A 27,580-nucleotide genomic window follows, 5' to 3' on the forward strand; every position below is an offset into this window, starting at 1 on the left:
TGTGAACATAGGCGAAGATATCAGTTTCACAAATTCACTTTTAACCATCAATTCTAACACTATCTCATCCTAAAGACAAAACTAACAATGAAGTAAACGCTCACATAATTACCAGTCTGTCTAACGTAACACCTGACAAGTGTCCTGCAACTTTACCTTGAATTAAAACATAGTTTGACAACCAGTCACTCACACTGAAGAAGTGTTTTGCAGAACAACTGCGTCAATGGAAGTACTGAGTCAATTGACTGAACTGTTTAAATGTCCAAACCAAGCAATGTGGTGCAGGTGTGAAGACACAGATGAATGTTTATGAGATGAAGGTTCACAGACTTGTCAATCTTGTGAGAATTTTTGTTTTCCTAAATCATTTCAGATAAATACACGAATAGTTTATTTACGCTTTTGCACTCAAACATGCAGACACCGGGTGTCTGTGTGCTCTTATTTAAATCGGTAGTGCCAGCATGGAGAGCGCACCACAGAGAATTGCACAAGTCTCTTTGTGTAAACAATGTGGCCACTGACCAATGATTAGAGTATACATTGAAACAAAAAATGTACTTCCAACCAAATATATTCACAGAAGCACTGCAGTGCATAATTTTTCACTGTATGATTTTTCTGAAACACATTCTTTAGGGTGGAGAGCTGGTTTTCAGGGCGTGTTTCATAGTAATACAGTTTCATGCCTGCCACCTTTTTCTCTGTCTTAACATGGTGCACAACCCTTATGCTTGTTCCTGGAAAGCTTGTAGATAATGTGCAACATTCCATTTAAGATTTCCTCACCATCAGAAGTTGAACAACGTCTTCATATTTTTCATCTAGTTTCTTCACCAACTAAGTCCTTAAAATACTTTAACAGAATGCTTTGTAAGACAGTACTAGCATGTTGTTTCTTCCCACAGTTTCCAGAAAATTTGCATCAATTGCTTGCAACTAAAGCAGTCTGAAAAGAAGGCACAACTAAAGCAGTCTGAAAAGAAGGCAGATGAATGTAACGATTCTCTTAAAAAAATTGCAAGTTTTGACACTTTTGTAATGCCATATACACCTGCACCTGCATTTCATTTCTTCTGTTAAAACATTTCTCCAGTTCCACCACACAGAACATAGTGGCAGTGGTGTCACTTTCTGTACTTTTACTGTAGCATATCTGTTCATTTCATCAGCTCTTTCTTGAAATAAGTCATCTGTAAAAATTAAGTGAAAGAAATGAACTGGTGATAATGGATCATTACTAGTTTCAGTGATAATATCACACTTTGAAGAGTCAAAAAGGAAAATCTGTAAATTCATAATGATTGTCACTTCACGTTCACCATGAGTGTTCTGCTGAATAATAAGAAACATTAATATTTTCATTGTTTTCATTATTATTTTCACTTGTATTGTTTACAACCACTGTCACCATCAAAATCATTGTCACTCATTTTCACTTAGAGATTCCTATAAAAGCTTTATAACCTCTTCCTCAGAAAGGACTGTGTGAAGAACTAGCCATTTTACTATTATTAACTTGAATGTAATAATTAAAATATTTCTCTCAACATGACAGTTTGACACTAAGTTAATACAGGTTTCCTTAGATGGCAGTACTATGCTGCATTGATGCCTAGTACTGTCAACTTTGAGAATGGAACATGTGAGAGCTATGAAAAATCATGTCTAACGTGGCTTGACAGCAAAATGGAAAACAAAATTTGCGATGTTGATCAGACTTGTCATTGTAGCGGAAAGGGTTAGTAAGAATGCAACTGGTTTCTTCAATAAATGAACTAATGCTCTCTTTTTCTCATGACCTTATTGTTAACAGTATATTAAACTCTTAAACTTTCACCCTTTATTTCATTCTTCCTTCTTCATTGAACAATATAGAAATGAGAGTTGAGAGCTGGAGCACTTACGAGCATTCCATCTAATTCTGCCTCCGTGCTTTTGAGGTCAATGACTGGTATGTTTTGTGATGTACAGGGAACTTCAACTTTATCTTATTTAATAATATCTTTGATTTTCAGCACTGATGTTGTTTTATTTGTCTGATTTGGAAATACCGAAAGCCATGATCCTTGTTTTAAAGATCACAGTAGTTCATGGATGTCACATTTGGTGAAAAGTTCATTCAAGAGACATTTCTGAATGCAAACAAGGTATGAAATAATTTCTTATTACCCAGTCAGTAACAGGATTTCATTTCATTTAATTGCCCATACGTACATTATAGATTTTAAAAATGGACTTTCATGTATTGTGCATATCCTTCCAAATACTCATTCAAATTATTTCCTACACATTCGTTTCTTACCACTAAATAATTTGGAATGTGATACCGATGAACAAATTACAAAGAGAGTTCCCTTCACAAGGAGATACTTCAACTATAATTAATAATTGAGTAGGTAAAAATTATTTTAAAAAAATGGAAGTTTTGTTTTTAAGCTTGAGGAAAAATAAAACACTTTCAAAACTTTTAATTTAATTACATTGTTTAATATTTTACAATTCTTTTTGCATATCATTAGGGTGTAACATTTCTTCCCTTCTCAGGGTTAGTGTTCATATTAGATGGAAAAATGGCCCATTGTTCTGTATTGTATGAGAGTGATTTTTTTCTGTATAACTTCTTTTATAGCAAATAAAATACTAAGGATGGTTCTTGTATTGTTTTAATATCCTTATAATACTAATACCTGCAGATAAAAATTAAAATAAAAACATTCAAACAGATTATCTCTCTTCCCTAACCATGTGAGTATCATTTTTGCAACATGCAAGCTGATTCTATTATCTGAAATTTTATATTATTCCTGAAAATTTTTGGGATATTTATAAGTAATTTATGCTTCCAGTGTGTAAAGGAAATGAATTTATTGACTTTTATGTGCAATATTGGTACAAACTGGTTGTTTAAAGTAAAATAATGGTACAATGGCTGTTTTTAAGATTGGTTCTGGCAGCAACAGGGGTAACAAAGGAAATGTAGAGGCAGCCACAAAAAAAATAAAATATTTTCTTACAACTCACATGATACCATCATTACTTCACTTCCTTTAGGATGTTACTAAGGCAGAAAAACCAGAGCAAATAAGGAACCTGTAGCAGTTATCCTTGATATAAGTATCTGAATTTGGTTAGTTGATTACTACATTATTTGATATATTCTGGTCAAGCAGTGTATAACAACTGATGCAACAGTCATTTACATACTCACAGGAAATGACTATGAACATGAGTTATGTTACCGACACTGATGCCTAAGATAACATCCTAAAATAAATGAAAATCTTCAATGTTATCATCTAGCTTAAGTGCCTTGTCCCCCTACTGCAATACATGTGGCATAGGTGTTATTTTTCAAGTATTCCTCCTTTGTCTTTGAATGCAGGTAAGTACAAAAGCAACTGTTGTACCAGTTTTCAGCATTGCTCCAAAGGAAAAAGTTTCTGCAGATGTCAGTTAGCCTGCAACAAGTAAAATAATTATATACGGATTTGTTATTAACTTTTTTGTTTTAAAATTTACCATTTATTTTTAACAAACTGAAAACAGTTTTTTCTGTCAGGGAAGAAAATTTATCCATAAATTTCCCAAGGAGAGTAAAGAGTTATCTAAAATCAACATATTTGAAAAAGCAGTTAAAACATACCTCTTACATAATATATACTGCAAAATCAAGGAAGTTGGCAAACTATCATCTAACCAAAACATGACCACCTGCTCAATAGTATGTTGGTGTACCTGTGGAACACAACACAGCAATGATTCTGCATGGTGTGGATTCCACAAGCCTCGGTTCATTTCCAGAGGCATGTGGCAACAAATGTTTGCACACAGGTCATGCAGTTCTCAATTTTATGGTCCACTGTTCAAGAACCTGACACCCGATATCAGCCCTGATGAGTTCCATTGGGTTTAGATCAGGTGAATTGGTGGCCAAGATAGAAATGTGAGTTCACTATCACACTCTTCAAATCACTGTAGCATGATTCTAGCCTTGTGACAGAAACAGCCTACGAGAAGATGCCATCACCATCAAGGAAGACGTCAAACATGAAGATATGCAAATGGTGTAAATTAATGTTTGTGTAGTTTGTAGCTATCATGATGTTCTTAATTACTGCCACAGGCTGCACGGAATCCCAGCTAAATGTCCCCCATTTTGAGCAGTGATTCACTTGGATGATGATGTATCTGCACTGAGCCGTTAACTTGATGTAAGAAGAAATGTAATTCATTTGACCAGGTGACACATTTCCATTGACCCATTATCTAATCTTGATGATACCACATCCACTGCAGTTGTAACCGATGATACTGTTGAGCCAGAATGGGAAGATAAAGGGGTCACCTGTTTGAGCCTCACGTTCAACACTCTGCACTGAACTGGGTGCTCTGAAACACTTGTGCCTAAACCAGTAAAGTAATCTGTCCTCAGATCTACCACAGACATCTGCTTTAATGGGGCACCTTCTGACCTGCACCTTCTGTGATGGAGCATGGACTACTGACAGCTTGTTGCCTACTCAATATTTCACTGCCCTTCAACCTCTTTCCACAGATGCTCAAGAAGTAGCACATGGACAGCTGACCAACTTCACTGTTTCCAAGATGCTGGTTTCAAGGCATCAAGACGGAACAATATGTCATTTGGCCTCTTTCTTGGTATTTCCACATGTTTGGCCCGTATTGTTTGCTAGAATGATTCCCCATTCACCTCTGCTCCATTCATATACTTTTCTTGTCATGTCACGTGCCTGCAATGTCACCCAGCAGCAGTCGGTCTCAGTGCAGGCAGTGGTCATAATGTTGAGACACATCAGTGTATGCAAGTGTTGTTTTTCCAGTGTTGATCTTCTCTCCTTTTTATGATCAGTCTCATGTTCCCTAATCCTATACCTCAATACTTATGCCCCTTCTACAAACATGACCTTGCCATATTCTAGCCTATCATCTAATATACTTTTCCTTCATTCCTGCTTTATATTTGTTACTGCTCCTGAGTACCTCATTTTAAAAGTTCCTGTCTTCAGATTCCTGAAATAGCCTTTAAATTCCAGTCTTCAACCTGTATCAACCTTATCCTTGACTTACACATTGCCTGTGGTGATTACAAATGACAATAGCTCCTGTCTCCATTCAGTTTCTCTATCATTCAGACACTGGGTCTGAGAGAACACTAGATATTCTCCTCCTTCAAGCCAGTCATAAACTTGAGGGAGATGCCACATACCATCTGAAAAGCTATCCACCATGATTGTCAAATATGACAAGCTCCTGATTATCCAGATTAATGTGCACCCGAGACAGCACAGGTAACCAAAAAGCATGGCTGACACTAAATACAAATGTTTGTACCATAAACTGCTATTAATTATATTTACAAAACATGTTACATTTCAAAGCCCACTGCACTGCGTGTGCATTATTCGCTCGACACTGACAATTTGTTTACAAAATTACTCACAAACTATACTGCATTTTGGATTACTTGCTTTCAGTTTCACGTTTAGTGAATAACTGTCCAAATTTTCTGTTTCTGTTTTTCATTTATTTTTTAATGACTATGGTTCTTGTTATCCAGAAAATCAAAACATTGGCATAGCCAAACAAATTTTTTCATGCATACTCTGACATATCAATTTATTTCAAAGCCTTGATGTGTGTTATAATGAGCCCCTTGATCTCTTCCTCTAACGATCACACTTTGTCCACTCCATCCAAGTCATTCAGCTGCTCAGCTTCTACTTCATAGGCATTGTTGCTTAACCAGTTGTGGAAGTTTTTGCCCCACACATCTTCACAACCACAAAGCCACCTTCCACGATTAGTGCACTACTCGGCTCTGTGAAAGATGATTTGGGGCTTAGGAAGCTTAGTATATACAAAATTCCATGTCAGAGCCTTACATCAGCCTTTTGATTTGCACAGTTCATGACAGGTGTGTGGAACATCGCCATTGTATGAGGTTACAACAACCAGAAAAATTGGTGGTGGCAGAACATTGCTTAAACAAGGGACATGGTATGAAATTTGACAAAACTGTGATATTTGCCAACACTTATGGTTTTTGGAACAGTGTCTATAAGGAGGCAGATGAAATTAGGTTGGCAGATGATTTAATTACCAGAGACAATGGGTTTCCTCTTAGCAGGACATGGGATCCTGTACTATCTCGCATCAAACCAGAACATTCTTCGGTGCAGCCAGTCAAAATGTTTGAAAATTATCTTTGAGTGGGATACACTGTTGCAGCTAGTGTTCTACGAAGGGTGGCACCATCTGCACAGTCTTGGAGGGCAGCAACTGTGATGGGCAGTGCATGCACTGTGTACAGTGCAGAGGCCTATACAGGACGTCGATTTGCAGCTTGGCATCAGTTCTGAGCAGGACTCGGCAGCAGAAGCAGCATTATCCTGAAGATAGTGAACAGTTGGATCACTGAAATATTCAACTGAGTTGAGTTTAGAGTCTGGCAGCAAACCCAGAGAGACTTTAAAGACATATTACGCCGGGAAAGCCTATGAAGTCACTTCAAGTACCCCTACAAAGTCAAACCACTAAGCTGTTTCACTAGATCAGTCAGACAATTAGTAGAATCATATTACTCACTACTAAAGCCTTCAAAGTCACTGACAGTTGAGAACATTGCCATTTTCTTTCATGAGCTGTAGTTGAATACGCATAAGTTGATCCCTGACAGTTGCAATGTGTTGGGTGCAGCAGCTTCACAGGCCTACCTCAACCAGTAACATAACCTTATTTTGTAAACATCTATGTGGCAACGTCTTATTGTTGTCACACCTCTGAGGTAGCTACTGTTTCACCTACATTCGTTAGTGCTTTGCAGTTGATAGCTAGCAACAGTGCTATGAGCTGTTGGGCATCTTCTTGCACCATCTCAACTGTAGATAACATTATCTTCACATTGTCCCAAGCATTACAGATACCGTGGATTGCATCACAGCTTTCAGAAATTGATGATATCTGAATCTTCTCAGAAAAGATGTTTCATAAAATTCAACCAAGTGTCACAGCCACAAACATACCTTGGTCCATTGGCTGTAAAAGTGATGCAGTACAAGGTGGTAGGTACTTCACAAATACAGTTCGATCGTTCAAAGCAAGCAAATCTTCTGTAGGATGGCCAGGTGCATTGTCCAGCAAAAGAACTGCTCTTTCAGGTAAGCATTTCCCTTCGAAATATGTGCACACAACAGCAATGAGCATAGAATTCAGTGTCTCCTTTCTGAAGCCTGTAAGAAAGTAGTGCGTTAACTTGTCCTTAGACTAGACTTAGTTTTTTTCCAATTTTTGTGATTAACAAGTGGTTTCCATTTGTATTCATGTTTTAAATTTGCACAGCAAATAACAGTTCACTTTTCATTGCTAGGCTTATTTCTGATAGCATACACTTCAGTCAAAGATGCTGTCTGTTCCAAGATACAAGGAGAAAACTGTTCAGTTAGATGTGACAGCAGAAATCGCAAAAAAATCATCAGCTGTTTATTTTCCTGGTGCTAAGTTTCTTACCCTGATCAGCACTTTCTCAAGTTCTGTAGCAGTGTTTGGAGTGAATCAGTCATTGTGATGATGAAATATTGACAAGAGACATTTCACAGAACTCAAAGAAATTCTGGTCATATGTAAAGGCTGTTAGCAGCACCAAAGTTAGTGTTCAGTCCCTAGTGAATGACTGCATTTTCAAATGTTCCTTTAAAAAGAAAAACCAGGAGAATTGCTCCAATTTAATCCTTGTACCACTGAATATTTGAATGGAATAAGTATTAGTGTCAGTGGTGTTGGGAAAAAGCTGAAATCATAAAAACCAAAAAAGCTCCAGGCACCAGTGGAATCCCTGTCACATTCTCAACTGAATTTGTTTCTGAGTTAGCCCTTCTTCTAACTGTAATCTCTTGCTGATCCCTTGAACAAATACCTGTGCCCAGGCCTTGGAAGAAGGCACAGGTCACACCCATCTACAAGAAGGGTAGTAGAAGTGATCCACAAAACTACCATCCAGTGTCCTTGACATTGATTTCTTGTAGAACCTTAAAACATATTCTAAGCTCAAACATAATAAGGTATCTTGAACAGAATGATGTCCTCAGTGCCAACCAGCATGGATTCTGAAGACATGGATAATGTGAAACCCGACTTGTTTTTTTTCTCACATTGCTTACTGAAATCTTTGGCTCAAACAAATGGGTAGATGCAGCATTTCTTTAGTTTTGAAAAGCATATAACTCAGTACCACACCTATGCTTATTGTCAATGATATGGTCATATATGGTATCAAGTGATTTTTTATTGGATTGAGGACTTTTTGGTAGAGAGGATGCAGCATGTTATCTTGGAAGGAGAGTCATTGTCAGATGCAGAAGTAACTTTTGGTGTACCTCAGGAAGGTGTGTTGGGACTCTTGCTGCTCATGTGGTTTGTTAATTACCTTGCAGACAATATCAATAGTAAAATCAGGCTTTTAGCAGATGATGCAGTTATCTATAATGAGTACTATCTGAAAGAAGCTGAATAAATATTCAGTTAGATCTTGACAAGATCTCAAAATGGAGCAGAGATTGACAACTTGCTGTAAATGTTCAGAAATGTAAAATTTTCCACTTCGCAAAATAAAAACATGTAGTATCCTATGACTATAATGTCAGTGAGTCACTGTTGGAATCGGCCAACTCGTACAAATACCTGGGTGTAACATTTTGTAGAAACAGCTGTTATTCACACATTCTGTATGTGAATGGAACAGGAAGAAACCCTAATAACTGGTTCACTGTGATGTACCCACACAGTGGGTTGCAGACTATAGATGTAAGAGCATTAAATTTTTCTACAGTCTTCAGAGTTTCATGGGACTCTCCCACTTTCTCCATGAACATTGGACCTGATGTAGGAGCAACTCCTGCTCTCTTCTGTTTGGAGCAAAAGTGTGGTGCTTCATTTAGTTCCATGTAAGTTGAAGTTGTGAGGCACTTGTACACTGACTGTCTTGTGTGGCTGTCGACCTTGGTTGCAGAATTTTAACGCAGTTTCTTTATTTCCGACTCACTGTTTTTATGTGCCTGTTCCACAATCCTGACAAAGTTTGCTGCAGATTTTTCCTTTCTTACATCACCAATAACTTATAATTTCTTTTAGCTCATTAGAAAAATCATTTCTGCATGTATCTATCATCTTCATAGCATATGTACAGGGAGACAGATATTGAACTATATGAAATAAAATTGTCATAACTTCTGAACAGTTTGCATTAGGACATTCAAACTGCATGGTTGGCTGTGGGGCATGTTAGGAATTAGGAAGGGCATGTACAGTTTGGTTTAGCGACAAAGCCCACTTTCGCTTGGACGGATTTGTTAATAAGCAAAATTGGTGCATTTGGGGGACTGAGAATCCACATTTCACGATCTAGAAGTCTCTTCACCCTCAGTGGGTGACTGTGTGGTGTGCAGTGTCCAGTCATGGAATAATCAGTGCAATATTCCTTAACAGCGTGGTGACTACCAAACGGTTTGTGAAGGTTTTAGAAGATGATTTCATCCCAATTATCCAAGGTGATCCTGATTTCAACAAGATGTGGTTCATGAAAGATCGAGATTGGCCCCATTGAGGCAGGAGAGTGTTTGATGTGCTGGAGGAGCAATTTGGGGATCACTTTCTGGCTCTGGGGTACCCAGAGACCACTGACCTGGGCCTCAATTTCATATAGATCAGTAACTGTCATCCTGTAAATGGCCCATAACTCCAGCAACAACAATAAGAAATGTGGTTTAGATTAACACTTTGTCTCTTAAAGGAAGTAAACAAAGAAAAAAATCCTGTTAACATGAGGCTTGTATGTCTAGTAAGCAGCACCTGTCAGTTACTTAATAGTTTAACAATATCCATCTAAACACAAATTTAAATCATTAATTGAATATATAGTGGTCTCATAATGATGCCATTTTTTAAAGATCAGTATATAAATGAGAAACATTACATGTAACCTTAAATTAATGTTGATTTACAGCCTCCAACACGCACCATACATATTATCCTCACAAAATATTAAAATCATAATTCCCAAAAGGTCTGTTAGAAATACTATCATTAATTGTTACTCGAAGCTTGTAAGGTCTAATTTCAATCAGTTTAGATCAAATTAAACACACACACACACACACACACACACACACACACACACACACACATATATATATATATATATATATATATATATATATATATATATATATATATATATATAAAAAAAACCAATGTCTCCAGTTGCCAAGGCTAGACTGTCTTATTCCATGGTGTTTAAATGAAAACGAGTCATTTTATTTGTATAATCATCACTGCACAAGTAATCATAAGAAATTGCCTTCCCCAACTGTCTCACAATATCTCGTACCAGTACCTGTTTTCTTTTCATAAATTTACATAGTTTGTGCTATGGTGCACCTTTTCTCCACAGTAAATATCAATCAGATCCTTGCAGGGATGACTTAGTCAAATAATTAGAATTATGATCTGGAAACTCACCATTGATGTACTACTAAACTGAGCAGGAATCTGGACTCCAAAAAATATGTAACACATTAAAATTGAATTCAGCATGTTGTTGCATGGAAATAAGTACTTAGTAGGCAGGAGGAAATACAAAACTCGTCTTTGAAGCTGCTAGTGACTTGATGGATCCAGGAACATATTTCCCTTGACTAGCTAGACTGTTGGCCTGTAGAAGGATAAAAATTTTAGAGTGTAAGATGACTTCAGCAGTGGTACACTACATTGTGTCATATATATCAGTACACTACTTTACAAAACACAATTTCACAGTAACAACACAGAATTAAATTTCCTTTATATTAAAATAAAGAAACACAGTAATGGTTCTGAAATTTTGACAATAATATGCCCACATCAAGTGGCAAGTGACTATTGTTGATCATTCATCTTTGTTCATCACTGATCGTATGTACAATGGAATAGGTTTAATCTTGTGTACATCATATCAATATACTTAATTACATACAAATATTCCCCCTAAGGTAAGTCTTTCCGCTCCCGGGATTGGAATGACTCCTTACCCTCTCCCTTAAAACCCACATCCTTTCGTCTTTCCCTCTCCTTCCCTCTTTCCTGATAAGGCAACAGTTTGTTGCGAAAGCTTGAATTTTGTGTGTATGTTTGTGTTTGTTTGTGTGCCTATCGACCTGCCAGCGCTTTCATTTGGTAAGTCACATAGTCTTTGTTTTTAGATATAATTACATACAAAATCAGACATTTAGGCTAACATTTTGAGTTTTAAGATATGTTCACAATTTGTTCATCAAAAAATTATGTTGTTACAAAATAGATTTTCAGCCAGTCAGCTATATATTTTTGCTTAAAATGATTTCCAAGACATGGACCATGCTGAGGTAAAGATTTGCAGGGAGCTGATGCTGTACGAGTGGGTTGCTTTTTTCAGGCTTTATCTTAGAATATACATTTTGATTCTTCCCCTTCTGTTGTGCTGGTGAATATCTCCTCTTGTATGAAATTCTTTTACATTCAGTTTAATGTAGAATGCTGAAACATATGTATTCAGGTTTACTATTATGAGTGTATTAAGTTTTTTAAACAGAGGTTAATACTGATTTCTTGGCCCAGCCTTGCACATTTCTATTGTGAACTTGTTTGTATCTTTAGTATGTGTCTTATGTTAAGAATGCCTTCACACTAGCAGTCTATAAGAAAAGTGAGACTGGAACAGCCCAAATATGTTGTCAGCCTTAGATATTCATAAGCAACTATCTCTCTTCTGATTTCCACATCAGGTATGTTACTCTTAAGTCCTTTTGCAAATATGACTTATGTATTCTTCCCAGGTCAACTTGGAGTCAATAAGAAATTGTAATTTAACCACTCTATTTTCTACATTATTAGATAGTAATAACAGGAACTTGTCTCGGTTACAGAAGTTTGTTAGAGTAGGAGGAGAATCACTTCACTGCAGCATCTAGTGATTCCAGTGGCATTTGTTGCACTACTAATGTGTCTTGATGGGTGGTAATTATAGTTGTATCATCAGCACAGCAGATCACAGAATGGGGAACATGACGTGGCAAATCATTGATTGCAATTATGAAAAAGAAAGGCCCAAGAACTGATGCCTGTAAAACCCCTGTCTCAATTTTTATCAGAGAATGGTTGTCTCTCACTGAGACATACTGTCACTTAAGTATAAAGCAATTGCTTTGACTGGTATATTATGTAAACCATAAAATTCATACTTCTCAAGCAAATTTTCATAAGGAATACAATCAAAGACTTTATGTAAGTCCTATAACACAAGTGATACCTTATTCTTCTTTTCAAAAGCAGTAATTATCTGGTTTCTGATGTCAAGAACTGCTGAACTGGTATTTTTTCCTCATCTGTACTGAAACTGATCCTTTGAAAGGAGGATAGTTCCTTCAAAATAATCACTTAGTTGATTGTATATGAGTTTCAAGTATTTTGGAAATTACGGGCGCTATTGAGACTCAATAATTTTTGGGAATATTTTTCTCTCTATTTTTATAAATTCATTCAGGAAAAATTCCAAATTGAACACATTCATTAAAAATAAAAGCTAAAGTTTCACAGATCAAATGAATGTTCTTGATAATATTGTTGAACAGCCAGTAATTATAAGTTTTAGACTTCAGATATGTTCTATAATCTATATCAGCCTGGTTAAAGTCCATCTAACAGGTACATTATACTTCACAGTAACAATGTTATCACAAAGCGGAGATGTTGACTTAGGCACAACAAAAGACACACACTCACTCCCTCCCCCTCCCCCCCCCCCCCCTCTCTCTCTCTCTCTCTCACACACACACACACACACACACACACACACACACGACCAAAATTTCTGACTCTGACTCAGCATCTCCACTATATGGTGAGTAGTAACTATTCTTAATATTGTTACATTCCAGCCAGGATTTTCCATTGTTTAACTTCACAGTAACGTTATTTGTTCCCTAATGCTTTCCAGTTCTTTAGTATATGAGTTTGGTAACTTACTTTTATGCTTACATTTGATGTTAGTCTTTCTTAGAGATGGAAAAAGTGTACCACACATCAATATTTTTGCTGAAGAATCTATCAGACATAGTTTTACCATTAGTTTGTACAGCCCATGTTTTATACAAAAAAATCCTATTTTATACAACTTAGTCCATCAGCAAACAAGTTCACAAATTTATCTTTCTGACCTCTCACCCACATCTCATTCATGAATAGCATTACTAGTGTGAAATGACTGTTGTTGTAGAGTGTGAGGAATGTTATCATTCTGCATTGAACATTCATTATTACAAAGCTTTCTGTCAAATTAAAGCCATAAGCCAGACTAGGACTCAAACTTGAGACCTTTGCCTTTTACAGGCAAGTGCTCTACCAACTGAGCTATCAAAGCGCAACACTCAGCCCATCCTCCCTGTTCTACTTCTGCTGGGTGATGAAGTGTACTCTGATAGCTCAGGAGGTAGATCACTCGCCCACAAAAGGCAAAGCCAACAGAGTCAAGTCCTGATCCAGCACACAGTTTTAATCTGCCACGGCATTTCATATCAATGTACTCTCCACTGCAGAGTGAAAATTAATTAATGATCATCAGCATCATTGTCTCCATAAAAATGAACAAGGATCATAAAAAAGATCACAATTCTTAACTCTTGAATCAGCTTCTTGTTCTCCCTGAAATACAAGACAAAATAAGAGTTTCTCCTTCCACTAAACAAAACAAAATTAACAGGGCAAGAGAGTGAGAATACTGATGCCTGTAGACAAGAAGTCAGAAAAAAACTGAGAGAAAACATAAGATTAAATATATGGAAAACTGATAATAATTATAGAAGGAAATTGCAGTTTGAAATCTCAATGCCAACCAGGTCATTAGACACAGGACACAACCTCAGATATTTCACTTATGTTATTTAGACTTTTGATGCTCAAAAGTAGCAGCAGGTGTATCCAAAACAAAAGGCAGTACAAATGATTCATTTTGGAACACAAACTGTCATCATCCATATGAAGAGAGACTATTCAGAGGCTAAACAGTTATGTGATAACACAATCCTAGATCAATGTAAGTGCCGCAGGATCAGATAAAGAGAAATCAATGAAATGCTATCAAAATGTATGATTTTAAAACTTGTGATTGCAATTGTCAGAGAAAACAGTACGTGAATTGCAGGTAAGGGAAGAAAATAAAAGCACAAGTGAGGTGAATGAAGAATCAAATGGTAGAGACATAGCAGGGGAAAAAAATGAGAGGATCAGATGTGAAGAAGAAAAATGCAGCAAATAAATGTCATGGTGACAGAAGAAGAAATGGATTCCACCACACTTGAAGAGTCCTTTCTTCCAAGTAGTTTTAGTTTGCGTATAAATGATTTATGGCAATAGGGACAGTCAGTAATAACTACCTACAATGCTTTATATGAAAATGTCATAATTAAAATGAACAATGAGCTGCAAATATTTATAGCTAATATGAATGGGTAGTGCCTTCAAAAGAGATTAGAAGATGAACATCAACTAAAGTAAAACAAGGGTAATGGAATGTAGTCTGATTAAATCAGGTGATGTTGGGAGAATTAGATTATGAAATGAGACACAAAAAGTAATAGATGAGTCTTGTTATTTGGGCAGTAAAATAACCGATGGTGTCCAAAGTTAAGAGAATATAAAATACAGACTGGTTAAAGTGCAAAAAGGATTTTACAAAAAGATAAAATTTGTTCACATCAAATATAAATTTAAGCATTAGGAAGACTTATCTGAATGTATTTGTGTGAAGTGTAGCCCTGTACAGAACTGAAACATGGACATAATCAGTTCAGATGAGAAGAGAAGAAAAGCTTTCGAAATGTGCTACAGAAGAATGTTGAAGATTCGATGGGTAGAGTGAGGAATACCACAACACAAACACGTAGAAACATGTAAAATTACTGGCTTACTGAACCAGGAGCTCTTTCCCCTAACAGTTGAGAGGGGAAAGAGTTGGAAGAAAAGAGACTGACAAGGTTCCTTAATCCCTGTCATTCCTGTCCTATGGCCTCTTCCTCCATCCAGGAATCCTGGATCCAAAAGTCTGCCAAGACATTGCATTTAAATAACCAGAATATAAAGAAATAAAATGGTTAATTTCTTGAATTTCCTATAAGTTGTAGACACTGAAAACAAAAGAGTGTTAAGGTGTTTGGTTATCAACTTTGATAATATTCTTACTACTGATTTTCATAAAATAAATACTTTTTCTACACTTTGCATTTCCCCAGAAGATTATGATATAGGGCAGTATTAAATGAAAGGGTGCGAAGTACACTATCAATCACACCTGCATGCTAACTTAGTGAGAGAGAGTTATAAGTACGAAGTTAACTGAACTGAGCTTTTGGTTAACTTATCCATATTCTGGTGCCATCTGAGGGTTTACCTCAATAATACTGATACATTATTAAACAATATTTCACTAATCTACATTGTCTCAGCACTACTTCACCAGGGCTGTGATTTTAAAAGATCATGCCTCAGAATGTAGCCTACTATACTTTTATTAGCCAAAACAGTCCACCATCTCTGTAACAACCATGTCAAATTCCATACCTGCACAAAACTAATTGCCTTGCCATGTGGTTCATATTATTGTGACATTTACTACATTAAAACTAGTCCTATGCACCCCATTTCTGACATGTCATCATTGTTAAGATTCAGTACAGTAAAAGGATGTATCCTGTGACACATATCATGTGACAATGAAAGAACACAATCAAATGAAACCAAATAAGGCACTGAAAAATAAGAGAAACAAGAGGATTTTTTATGCTTTTATTGTTGTTCAATTCATTTGATTGTTTGTACTACTTCCTTATCTGCTTTTTATCTGTTTTACCCTTTATCTCATACATGTCTTTATTTTAAGCTTGCCCTTCACATATCTCTGAGATGTAGATTGCTCACTCAGTAATTTCTAGGTTCCAAAATTTTTAAAAATAATTTGTTGCTAGAATTTCATGGTCATATCCTGTGTGCAGGATCCTGGATGCCTTTCTTAAATCACATCAGAGCAGTGACGTAGTTTCATTCCCTCGACCTATTTCCTCTCTTCTGCTAGTTGGAGGAACCCCATGGTTTGAAGAAGTTTAATAAAACCTGAGTAGTGATGTAGTTTCTTTCTCTCCACCCATTTGCTCTTTTATGCTCTGTGGAGAACCCATGGTTTGCAGAGGTTTCATTTCCATTACATCTTGTTTATATGTAGGTATGCTCAGAACTCCACATGACAAGAAATTACTACTGTACCTTCCTCATTTTGTCTGAAGTTTTACATCTTTCCTAACTGCCTTCATCACTTCAATCTCATTTCTTTCCTTAGATGTTGCAATGTGTGTATTTGTCAGTCCCAGTTCAAATCACCTGTTTCTCCTTCACATAACTCAATGTGTGATCATCAGTACTCCACTTTGATTCTCCCCATACTGATTTGTAGTCATCATTGTATTACCATTATATTTACAGCTGAGTTCATTTGAGGAAATAATGTGTGAGTCATATTTTAACAAAGTCTTCCTGGGCTTTGAGGCATATTGAGCCTGAAAATATTTTATTAATCATGTAACTAAAAGACTACTCATTCCTACATTACATGTTGTGTGTTTATGCTTTCAAAATATGTATATAGTAGTACAGTAACTGAAGAAAATTATAAAATAATATCCCAGTAAAAAGAAAAGAAAAAACCTTGGAGCTATTTATATTTGAAACCAGCTGACTAGGTACCAGCCTTGAAAACTATACTTAAGAGGAGAGACTACATGAATCTATTGAAATCATGTGTCACAAATGACAGACAATACTGAATGTCTTAATGGCTTCACATACTACATTTCTATCCATTTGTTTATTAATATACACACTTACCTTTGCTCGCTTCTTGAATTCCTCTTGAGCAGCAGCAACATTCTCAGACTTTCCACTCCATGCACGCATAGCAGAGGTCTGAAAATGCATTTAATGATTAAAATTATCCTACTTTTTGTCCACTAGATTATTTATCTCACTGTGTAATCTTCAAAAAATTATGTTTTATGATGCCATTGGCATTGGAAAGTACTGAAGTCATAATCAGGAATCATAAGGCAGAAATATCATGATAATAGAAATTCGAGGGTGGGAAAAAAAACAAGGACAAGAAAACACTCACCTGCAGAATAAATATGGATGGCACACTGTTCAGAAGAAATGTGGATAGTACATAGACTTACATAATACTAGGTCTGTTTTCAACTTTGGAAAATAAAAACGTCCAGAGGGGCCAGGTCTGGAGAGTATGGAGGATGAGGCAACACAATGATTTCATTTTTTGTTTGATAGTCACGCACCAACAGGGACGAATGTGCAGGTGCATTTTCGTGATGCAAGATCCACGAATTGTCTCACCACATTTCAGGCCATTTCTTTCTCACATTTTTTCGCAGGCATTGCTACACATCTTGACAGTACCATCAATTAACAGTCTGTCCCTGTGGCATGAATTCATGATGGACTAATCCTTCAAAGTCAAAGAAAACAATCAGCATGACTTTCATATTTGACCTGACCTGATGAGCTTTTTTTTTTTTTTTTTTTTTTTGCCTCGGAGAAGCCTTCCTGACCCGTTGTGAAGAACCTTGGTCTCAACATCGTAACCATAGACCTGTGCCTCATCAGCAGTTATGATTCTCTTAAGGAATATCTCGTTCTCATTTGCACAATCCAAAAACTCTTCACAGTTGCAAGGTGAAGGTCTTTCTGGTCTTGACTCAAGAGCCACAGGACGAACTTGGCAACAACATGATGCATTCCAAGGTTCCGTGTCAGGATTTCATGACACAATCCAACTGAAATGTTACACTCTTCTACAATCTCTTGGACAGTGAGTCTTCCATTGGCAAGCACAATTTCATTGACATTCCTGACATGAGCATGTCACCAGTAGACATCAGAGGGCGTCCTAAATGAGAGTTATATTGAACTTCCATCTGGCCATTTTTAAACTGTGTGAACCATTTATAACAACAAGTATGGCTTAAGAACTCATCACTGTAGGCTTCCTGCATCATTTGGTATGTCTCTGTAGAAGTTTTCTTGAGTTTCACGTAAAATTTAATCCAGAAGCGTTGCTGCTTCAGCTCTGCCACCTTGAAATTCGCAGACTGTGTGATACAATTTGCTACTCAATACCTCACTGAACAATAACTAACAGACGCACCACAATGAAACTTTGAGAGGTTACAGATCAAATACAGGCATGTGCAGGGATGCCAACCAGTTTTGCATCAACACACCATTGGCACAAAATTACGAACGTTCTGGAATTTTTTGAACAGACCTTGTATGATAGTGGGTGAGGCAGTAAGTAGGGAAGCATTGAAAGTTAGAGAGAGAGAGAGAGAGAGAGAGATATTAGGATTTCAGACATAAGTACACAGTGACAAGGTAAGAATAAACGTGAGTATGGATGTTCTGAAAAGAAATAATACTCCTCCAAATTAAAGAGGAGCTTGCACTTGAGGGTAGACCCAAATGGCACAGGAACAGCAGGAACTGTGTAAGTCACTAGTGTCCTTGTAGTTTCAGAAAATTCAGTAGAGTATGAGTGATTGTAAGTATGACTATCAAATGGATGGACTAAGATGTGAGTATTTGGTGAGGAATGTAATAGCATATTACGAGAGGTTACGAGGGGGGGGGGGGGGGAGTGGATGAGGAAAGGATTAAGCTAGCATTTCACTCACCTCTGACCCCTGCAAGAGACAGTGGGAACCATAGGATAACTTTTTTGAGGCATGATTGGTAGTGGATCATAAGTGGGAAGGATTGTGCAGTGGGTGGTTTGCAGCTGCTTAAGTTTGTAATAGGAGGTGTTTCCTTTTTTCATCATCATTGTCATCAGCCATTCGACGTACATTGATGAATAAAACACTTTCCTGATCTTTTTCATGCATTGTAGTCGCCACTTATACATATACAGGTTGCCCAGTATGTTTTCTAATATCATTTACTAACCTTCAATTAAGTTTCTATCTTGGTCTTTTATTATGTCTTTGAATACAAAATGGAATTTTCTACACCCAGCAATCATCCATTCACCTGGCTACAAGTCCAACCAATCTCCATTTCATTTTCATTATAGTCATAATTATGTCTTCCATTCCAGTCCATTCCCTGTTCCATTTATGAGAGCACACCCAGGATCAGAGTAGAGGCTGGGGCAAGGTGGGGTAACTCATCTGATTTTCATGGGGATGTGAAGAAAACAAAGCACAATTTCTTAAAAAATAAAACTCAAAAATATTAAAAAGACATTACATTAATTACCAAACATATGGTAAATGTAACCACCACTCAAGGATTAGACCTCAGGCACATTCCGACTTGCTGCCTACAAGGCAGAACATGGAGCAATCTATGATTCTGGGACATGTGGTCAGCTTGTCATGAATCCCTCCAGCCATTAGCGCCAGTAGATGAATGCTGATGCTGCTGTCGCTTCTTTATTCAAGCTGCTGCTCATCTGGCTTCATGAGGCTAAGTAGATCCTGTTCCAGACCCCTCTACCTTTGAAAAATCTTAGTAGGTAATGGGAATTTAATGTGGGTGCTACCATGTCAAAGACAAAGACAGAGACACTAACCATTCGGCTGTGTAGGCAGTTACCAAAAATACTGATGATACCAATTCAAAACAGGTACCTACTAACTACAGAGTACTTATGAGGGAATATAGTTTGTAGGAGATTTGAAATACTGTCTTACTGTCAGACAAGTAACATTCAGAAACATGTGAATACTTTCTATGTTAAAATTTTTGATGAAAGGGTACTGAATCGAAATTACAAGAAAAGATTTATGTCACAACTTGACTAAAAGAAGGGATCAGCTGATAGGACACCTCCTGAGACATAAAGGAATAGTCAATTTGGCTGTAGAGGAATAATAGGGTGGAGTAAAAATTATATAGGGAGTTTAAGGCTTGGCTACAATTAGGAGGTTTATTTGATTGTAGGTTGCAGTAGTTCTGCAGAAATGAAAAGGCTTGCACTGGATACATGAGCACATAGGGCAGAATCAACTCATTCCTCCAATTGAAGACCTTAACAACAATAATTATCACTTCTTCAGTTATATTCTAAGGTTTCTCAACTAACACAGCCATAGTTACAACATTGTATTCTATGTTTCAAAATTTCTAAGAACTTACAAGCACATATCACTTCAGACTTACTCCATCAAGAAGTGAGCAGACAAGCTGATTCTTACCTGCAGGGCTCTGCCATAGCTGAATGTCAGTGGCCAAGGCTTCTTCCCTGGGAACTTATTGATTGCATTGAGGTTCACAGATGACTCTTCCTCCGACTGTCCACCAGACAGGAATGCAATACCTGCAAAACACCATCAATGTACAACTTCATTTACAGAGAAACATTTGTCACAGCATGCAGGCTCTCTCTCAAACATCCATTAAGTAGTTTATTAGCAAAGGAAGGCAGCTGTCAAAAGCAAACTCAACAGAGGAAAGTACAAAAACGATAAATACATTTCAAAATAAAGGAAACCATTACTTATCATAAGTCTCACTATAAAACATAAAATATATTTAGTTTTTAGAGAAAATGTTTTTACTAAGAGAAACATATTTATTGAATAAAGTACACATGCAGACAAAACGCACACACTGCACTTTTTATTTTTATTTTTATTTTCAATAGGGATTTTTCTGCTGCTCATTCTTATCTTTGCATTAATTATTTTCAAGCAAACAAATGACTACTCAAGCAAGGCATTTAAAGGAAGAGTTGAAGTGACTGTAGTGAGTGATGTGCGACTGAAGTGACGGATGATTCATGATGCACGAATCAACAAATATATCTCTGTGTGTTTGGGCAATAAATGTAAATGATATCTGAATATAAATGCAGTATAAATATTGTTGTAATATGCTTACATGTTTGTGTACAGCTTTATGTGTCTAATACCAATGTGTAAAATTTATTCACTGATAAATAAATACCACTATTATTACCACTGCCAGAAACATTCTGTTTCCTGCATTAGTAATTAACTATTGGCAACTGACTATCTCATGTGTTAGTAACATAGAGCAAGCAGCAAAGGAAACTGAGGAAAAATTTGGAAATCGAATTAAAGTTCATGGAGAAGAGTAAAAGCTTTGAAGTTTAGTGACGACATTATAATTCTGTCAGAGATGGTCAAAGAACTGGAAGAACAGTTGAATGGAATGGACAGTGTCTTGAAAAGTGGTTAAACTATGCACAGTGTCATAGTATAGTGCAACAGTGTATCATATTCTGGGGAGACTCTCCATTAGCTCAGACAGTTCCCTTACTTAGACGAGAGCCATCAGGGTAATGCACAGTACTAAGCCAGCAGACAACTACAGACCTTTCTTATCAAAATCAGTTATTCTGGCCTCTTTAAAAATCAGAAATGTGTAAATTTGTTAAAATTAATATTTCTAATATCAGCAAATATTTGAATGTACATGATCATGGTATGAAAAAGAAAATGAAATTCTGTATTCCTATAATGTGTACTTTTGCCTTAAAAATTCCCCTTTTAACCAATGTATTCACCACACACACACACACACACACACACACACACACACACACACACACACACACAAAAGAAAGAAAGAAAGAAAGAAAGAGAGAGAGAGAGAGAGAGAGAGAGAGAGAGAGAGAGAGAGAGAGCACAAAACATCAAGGAACAGTTTGTATTACAGATACAAATAATATTTGGAAATGTGTTAGGCAAAATTTGTAAAGGAAGCTTCCTGTATCATATGACTAATGCCTGCAGTCCAACCACTACTCATACAGCCATGTACCATAAGTGGCTGCCTTCCGTGCCCATTTGCTATGTGGGCTCTGGAGATCAGAAGTAAAAAATTTGCTGTACACATAAACATGTAAGATTGCTTTCCTTCCAGTCTTCACAAGTCACTATGGTTGCTGGCGGTGTGGGCCTTACCACTGGAGGTACTCCCACTGGCACTACATTGCTGCTGCCAGTCATGTACCTCCAAGTGCTGGTCCCTGTATTCATACACAGCCTGGCTACACAGGTCATTCTGTGGCAGTCGACATTGGGAATCACTCTGTGGCCAAGCGCTGATCATCCCTGCTCCCTCAATATGGAGGGAGGATTTTGCCAGCTGCATGTCAAACTGCTTACGCCCACCTCACAGGATGTCACCTCCGACATCAAACTATCCCCTCTCGGGACATCAACTAATGCCGACTTCCCCCTCGACCGAAGACCGAGGAGCACATAACGGGCTGTATGTCAGACCTCTCGGCCATTACCAAGTACCTCCTCCGCATTGCTTTGTGGGAAATCACCCCTGTTATCACCTCCGAGCTCTCCACTCTATGGGACTCCATTCTACCACTCACTGCAGCCACCTACAACCATTGCTGGGTACAGTGATGAACTCTAAGCCTGCATCAATTAAGGACTACTGTTTATGTTGTTCATTGACTTAATAAAGTCAGCATACAAGAACTACCTGGGCTCATTATCTAGCAGTATGTCATTTCCACTTGATTATGAACATGAAACTGGTGAAAAGATGGGGTTGCATCCCCCAGTGACAGACTTGGTGCTCGCACAGGGTAGCCTGTTTTGGTGTATTGTATTGGGCTGTGGCCCACATTTTTTCCTTACCTTCTCACTACAGCACAGCACAGCACCTTCAGTTGTTTTGGTGCTGTTTCCCCTATTACAAGCTATGCAGTGCAACACCAAGACCGTGCAGCACATCGCGGAGCTTCTGCTGCAGTGGCTCACCCACCCAGCCAGTGCCCCGTCTGAAATGTGGATGCTACAGCTACCACCGCTTTGGGTCTTCGATGATGCCTTGACTGGCTGGAACAATATTTCGTGGCCTCCGTGACTCCTAAGGACGCTTCTCAGGGAGCATTTCTTCTCTTTTGATCTGTCAATTTGGCTTACAGCATACTCTCTTGGGGGACCAGCTTACACTGCCTACTGGGGACCTCATACTTCTGCACCTCCCTCCTCTTCAGAGGAGAGTTTTTTCTGAGTCTTGTACTGCGGTTGTGTAAGTCACACTTTATTTGAAACTAATTTTATTATTAGTGACTAGCACACTGTCAAAGACCCACTATTTGACTGAAAAGATTTAGGAAAACTACGATAAACTCAAAATTAGGATGTCTGGACAGAATATCGAGCATCTCGATCCATCATATTGCTACTGTTTCCCAGCACAATTCCTTTGTGACAATCAATTTGCCATTTTATCTGGTTTTAAGGAGGAAACATCATGTACAGATTACAAATGGAAAACCATCAGTGTAGTGCAGCAACAGACAATTTAGAAATATATTTTAGCAAATACGGCAGTTGACTTCAGAAGACTAGACAAAAGTGTTTAAAAATCAGATATATAAATCAAGAAAAAAAGGAGAGGCTTAAAGAAGGAATATTAACTGCAAAATGGGAAGAGTAAACAGCTTGTGCATTTGATATCATATAAAATGATTGGTTATGTTAGAATGAGGTGAGATAAAGAGATTGGAAAAGGGGGGAGGGGGGGGGAGGGGGGGGGGGAAGGCTTAAGACGAAACACCAGTTGGGTATGATTATGTGAATGGAAACTGAAAAAGAAGAATGGGATATGGAAGGTGAAGAATGACTGTTCATACCTAATATACTTGCATGGTTTAACATGCCTGAAAAAATTATTTTACATACAATAGTAAGTTGTTGTATGTATGGTTTTTAATGACAGAAATTAACCCAAAAAAAAAGTATCAGTGCAACCACAACACCTATAGCTAAACTGTAAGACACAAGATAAAAATAATAATTACTGACACAATTTCAATATTTTCAAAAAATATTGTGTACTTAATTTTGGTTATTTCATCAGTTTTGTGTTTGCAATTTATAATACAATGGCGACAGTGATTGTAGCAGTTTCACCTCAAACACTCTAATTTGCCAGCTCCATTCATCTATTCATTCATCCATCCTTCCACACATCATGTTTCATTGATAGGAATACAAAAAGAAAGGACACTGTCAGAGGCCATCAGGTCTGGGTTATTCTATTTCCATCACTTCATGTTACTTCTTGTGGAACATCAGTGATAGACAATGCCTGTGTTGTTGAAAATGAATCTATCACACTGCTACACCACTGGAAAGAATAGCAGGAGAAAAGAAAGATAAAGAAGGCAAGATCAAGTAATCTGGAAATATCAGTCTTAACTGGTTGTAGCATGGAAAGAATTGTAGCATTCAAAGTTTTCAGAACTAATGAAAGGGAAGGAACAAAAACAAACGTTACAGCCAAGTGCCATTACTCGTATCATTCATTCTTTTTAAAACTATCTCACTTAGTGGACTTACAAATGTAGGAAACAGTACCCCTTGCAACGTATAGGCTACTGAGGTTGTCAGGAGAATGTTACAACAGGTTAAAATCCCTGCAGTGTTGATCAAATCAGCTTTAGAAGCTTTGTGTATTATGATAGTGATGATATAGAACAACTAGAGTTGTTAATGTTCAGCTTTCAATTATTTTCCACAATACAGTTCCTGGTAGTGCAACAACCACTGAGACTTTGTGTTTAGACTCAGCAATCTTCAACAATATTTAGATGTAAAAGTGGTAGCAAATGGGTTATCAGACCACAGTACTGCAAATGTCAATCTAATTTGAGACATAAGCTGCTGGGCACCACTTTTTATTTCCAAATACTTCCCATGCATTAAACTGGTTTTAATTTATTTCCTTATTCACCACTGTTTTCCATATAAAATATCTTGGTTGATTAATAATACAAATACTTGTAATGTCTGCAATTTAAGAACTAGTTGCTAAAGCCAAATGACAGACATCACAAGAACAGACCCGCTACAGCAGCAGGCACTGTACGATTCAGGGCTGTCACAGTGGCCCGTGCAATCTCCTCTGGTGAAGACTTCTTTGAAGATGATTCGCCTGGTGTTACCATGTTAGCTTTCAGAACAGTGCCCTCCAGAAACACATGATGGTCATTGAGTGCCTTGTACACGGCTGCCAGAACAGTTTCAGTTGCCTTCTGACATGTTTCCAAGTCATGATCACCATATGGCTCCACCTAAAGGGTTAAAGATAGTTATGGAATAAAAAGGACAAGTATAGATTGTATTCATGTGTTAAATCATGGCTTTCTGAAAATCATCTTACTGCATGTTAAAGTTAAATTATCTTTAACAAGATGATATTACACTTTACTAATTGTTAAGTCACATGACATAGCAGCTAATTAATGTTCCTTTTATACAGCAATCATAATTCTTAATAAAATAACTTAAAGCACTGCAACACTTGGAAATAATTCTGATCCTTTTTTTCTTTTTTGAGTCCTGAGGGAGCATAATTATTCAGGTAGAATATTTTGTGTCTACACACGATGAAAAAAAATTTAAACATTTTCTTACCATAGTCCAACACAATTCAGACAGTGGAATTTAATGCCAGAAGATATTTAAATATTTTAACATATATACATAGGCATGAAATCTTCTACCTATGATCCACATTTTAACTGAAGTGATTGAAATTAAACTGACAAAGGGAGGAACGTTGTCATCCAAAAAGTTCTACTTGACTATGAACTCTGCTATCAATGACTTCTGTGGCAGATTATTGCCAAGTGATATTTCAGAAAACCCAAAGAAACTCTTGTTGTATATAAAAGCTCTCAGTGGCACTAAAGGCAGTGTCCAGTCACTAGCGAATGAGACAGGAACTGAAACTGAGGGTAGCAAAGCAAAAGCTGAAATGCGTAACTCAGTTTTCAAATGTTCCTTTGCAGAGGAAAACCCAGGAGAACTGTCCAGTTAAACCCCCATACCTCTGAAAAGATGAATGAAATAAGTATTACTGTCAATGGCATTGGCAAACAGATGAAATCCTTAAAACTGAACAAACCTCCAGGGATCATTGGAATCCTTATCAGACTGTATACGGAATTTGCACCTGAGTTAGCCCCTCTTCTAACTATAATATATTAGAGATTCTGCAAATAAAAAATTTGACCCAGTTATTGGAAAAATCACAGGTCACATTCATTGACAAGAAGAGTAGTTTTGTAGAAGTGATCCACAAAACTACATCCAATATCCTTGACATAGATTTGTTGTATAATCTTAGAACATATTCTAACCTCAAACATAATGAGGTATCTCAAACAGAACCAGCATGCCAAACAACATGGATTCCGAAAACATCAATCATGTGAAACCAAACTCGCTCTCTTTTTCATGAGATACTGAAAGCTTTCAGTCAAGGCAGTCAGGTAGATGCAGTATTTCTTTATGTCCAAAAAGCATTTGACTCAGTGCTAAACTTACACTTATTGTAAAAGCACAATCATATGGCATTTTAAGTGAAATTTGTGACTGGATTAAAGACTTTTTGCTAGGGAATATGCAGCGTGTTATTTGGGATGGAGAGTCATCGTCTGATGTAGAAGTAACAATGGGTGGGCCCCAGGGAAGTGTGTTGGGATCCGTGCTGTTCATGTTGTATATTAATGAGCTTGAATACAATATTAATAGTAACCTCAGACTTTTTGGAGGTGATGTAGTTATCTGTAATGAAGTACTGTCTGAAAGAAGCTGCACAAGTATGCGGTCAGATCTTGATAGACCCACATGGGTACTAAAAGAAATCCTATAAATGTTGGGTTTACTATAAATCGCACAAATCCAAGGGCTGCCAATTCAACTAAATACCTAGGAATTACAATTATGAGCAACTTAAATTGGAAAGACCACATAGATAATATTGTGGGGAAAGTGAAACAAAGACTGCTTTGTTGGCAGAACACTTAGAAGATGCGACAAACCCACTAAAGACACAGCCTTAATCAATCTTGTCTGTCCTCTGCTGGAATATTGCTGCATGGTGTGGGATCCTTACCAGGTAGGATTGACAGAGGACATCAAAAAAAGTGCAAAGAAGGGCAGCTCGTTTCGTGTTATTGTGCAGTAGGGGTGAGAGTGTCACTGATATGATACACTAGTTTGGGTGGCAGTCACTGAAACAAGGGCAGTTTTCTTTGCGGCGAGATCTAGTTACGAAATTTCAATCACCAACTTTCTCTACCGAATGCGAAAATATTTTGTTGACACCCACTTACATAGGGAGAAATGATCATCATAATAAAATAAGAGAAATCAGAGCTCAAATGGAAAGATTTAGGTGTTCCTCTTTCCCACTCGCCATTCGAGAATGGAATGGTAGAGGAGTAGTATGAAAATGATCTGATGAATCCTCAGCCAGGCACTTAAGTGTGAATTGCAGAGTAACCATGTAGACATAGATGTAGATGTTGATTTCAACGTGCTGCAAGGATTGGTAACATGATTTAAATGTTCAAAAATGTAAAACTGTGCACTTCAAAAAACAAAAGTTGGTTTATTGGTAGAATACTGGGAAAGTGCAGTCA

The 27,580-nt window shown here is 37.3% G+C and overlaps 1 protein-coding gene across 1 annotated transcript in view; it reads right to left on the reverse strand.

The window, feature by feature from the left end:
• Window positions 1–2,854: 2,854 nt before the first annotated feature.
• LOC124545176 (fructose-bisphosphate aldolase-like) overlaps window positions 2,855–27,580 on the reverse strand; it is a 60,540-nt gene continuing 35,814 nt past the window's right edge. Inside the window, exons 5-9 of the mRNA XM_047124015.1 lie at window positions 24,994–25,222; window positions 20,346–20,467; window positions 16,966–17,043; window positions 10,540–10,732; window positions 2,855–3,464 (exon numbers count right to left, since the gene is read on the reverse strand). Coding sequence (XP_046979971.1) covers window positions 10,637–10,732; window positions 16,966–17,043; window positions 20,346–20,467; window positions 24,994–25,222 — 525 coding nt within the window. The 3' untranslated portion in view covers window positions 2,855–3,464; window positions 10,540–10,636. The remainder of the gene's footprint in view (window positions 3,465–10,539; window positions 10,733–16,965; window positions 17,044–20,345; window positions 20,468–24,993; window positions 25,223–27,580) is intronic.

The sequence above is a fragment of the Schistocerca americana genome, chromosome 8, assembly GCF_021461395.2.
Source record: "Schistocerca americana isolate TAMUIC-IGC-003095 chromosome 8, iqSchAmer2.1, whole genome shotgun sequence".
Lineage (NCBI taxonomy): Eukaryota > Metazoa > Arthropoda > Insecta > Orthoptera > Acrididae > Schistocerca > Schistocerca americana.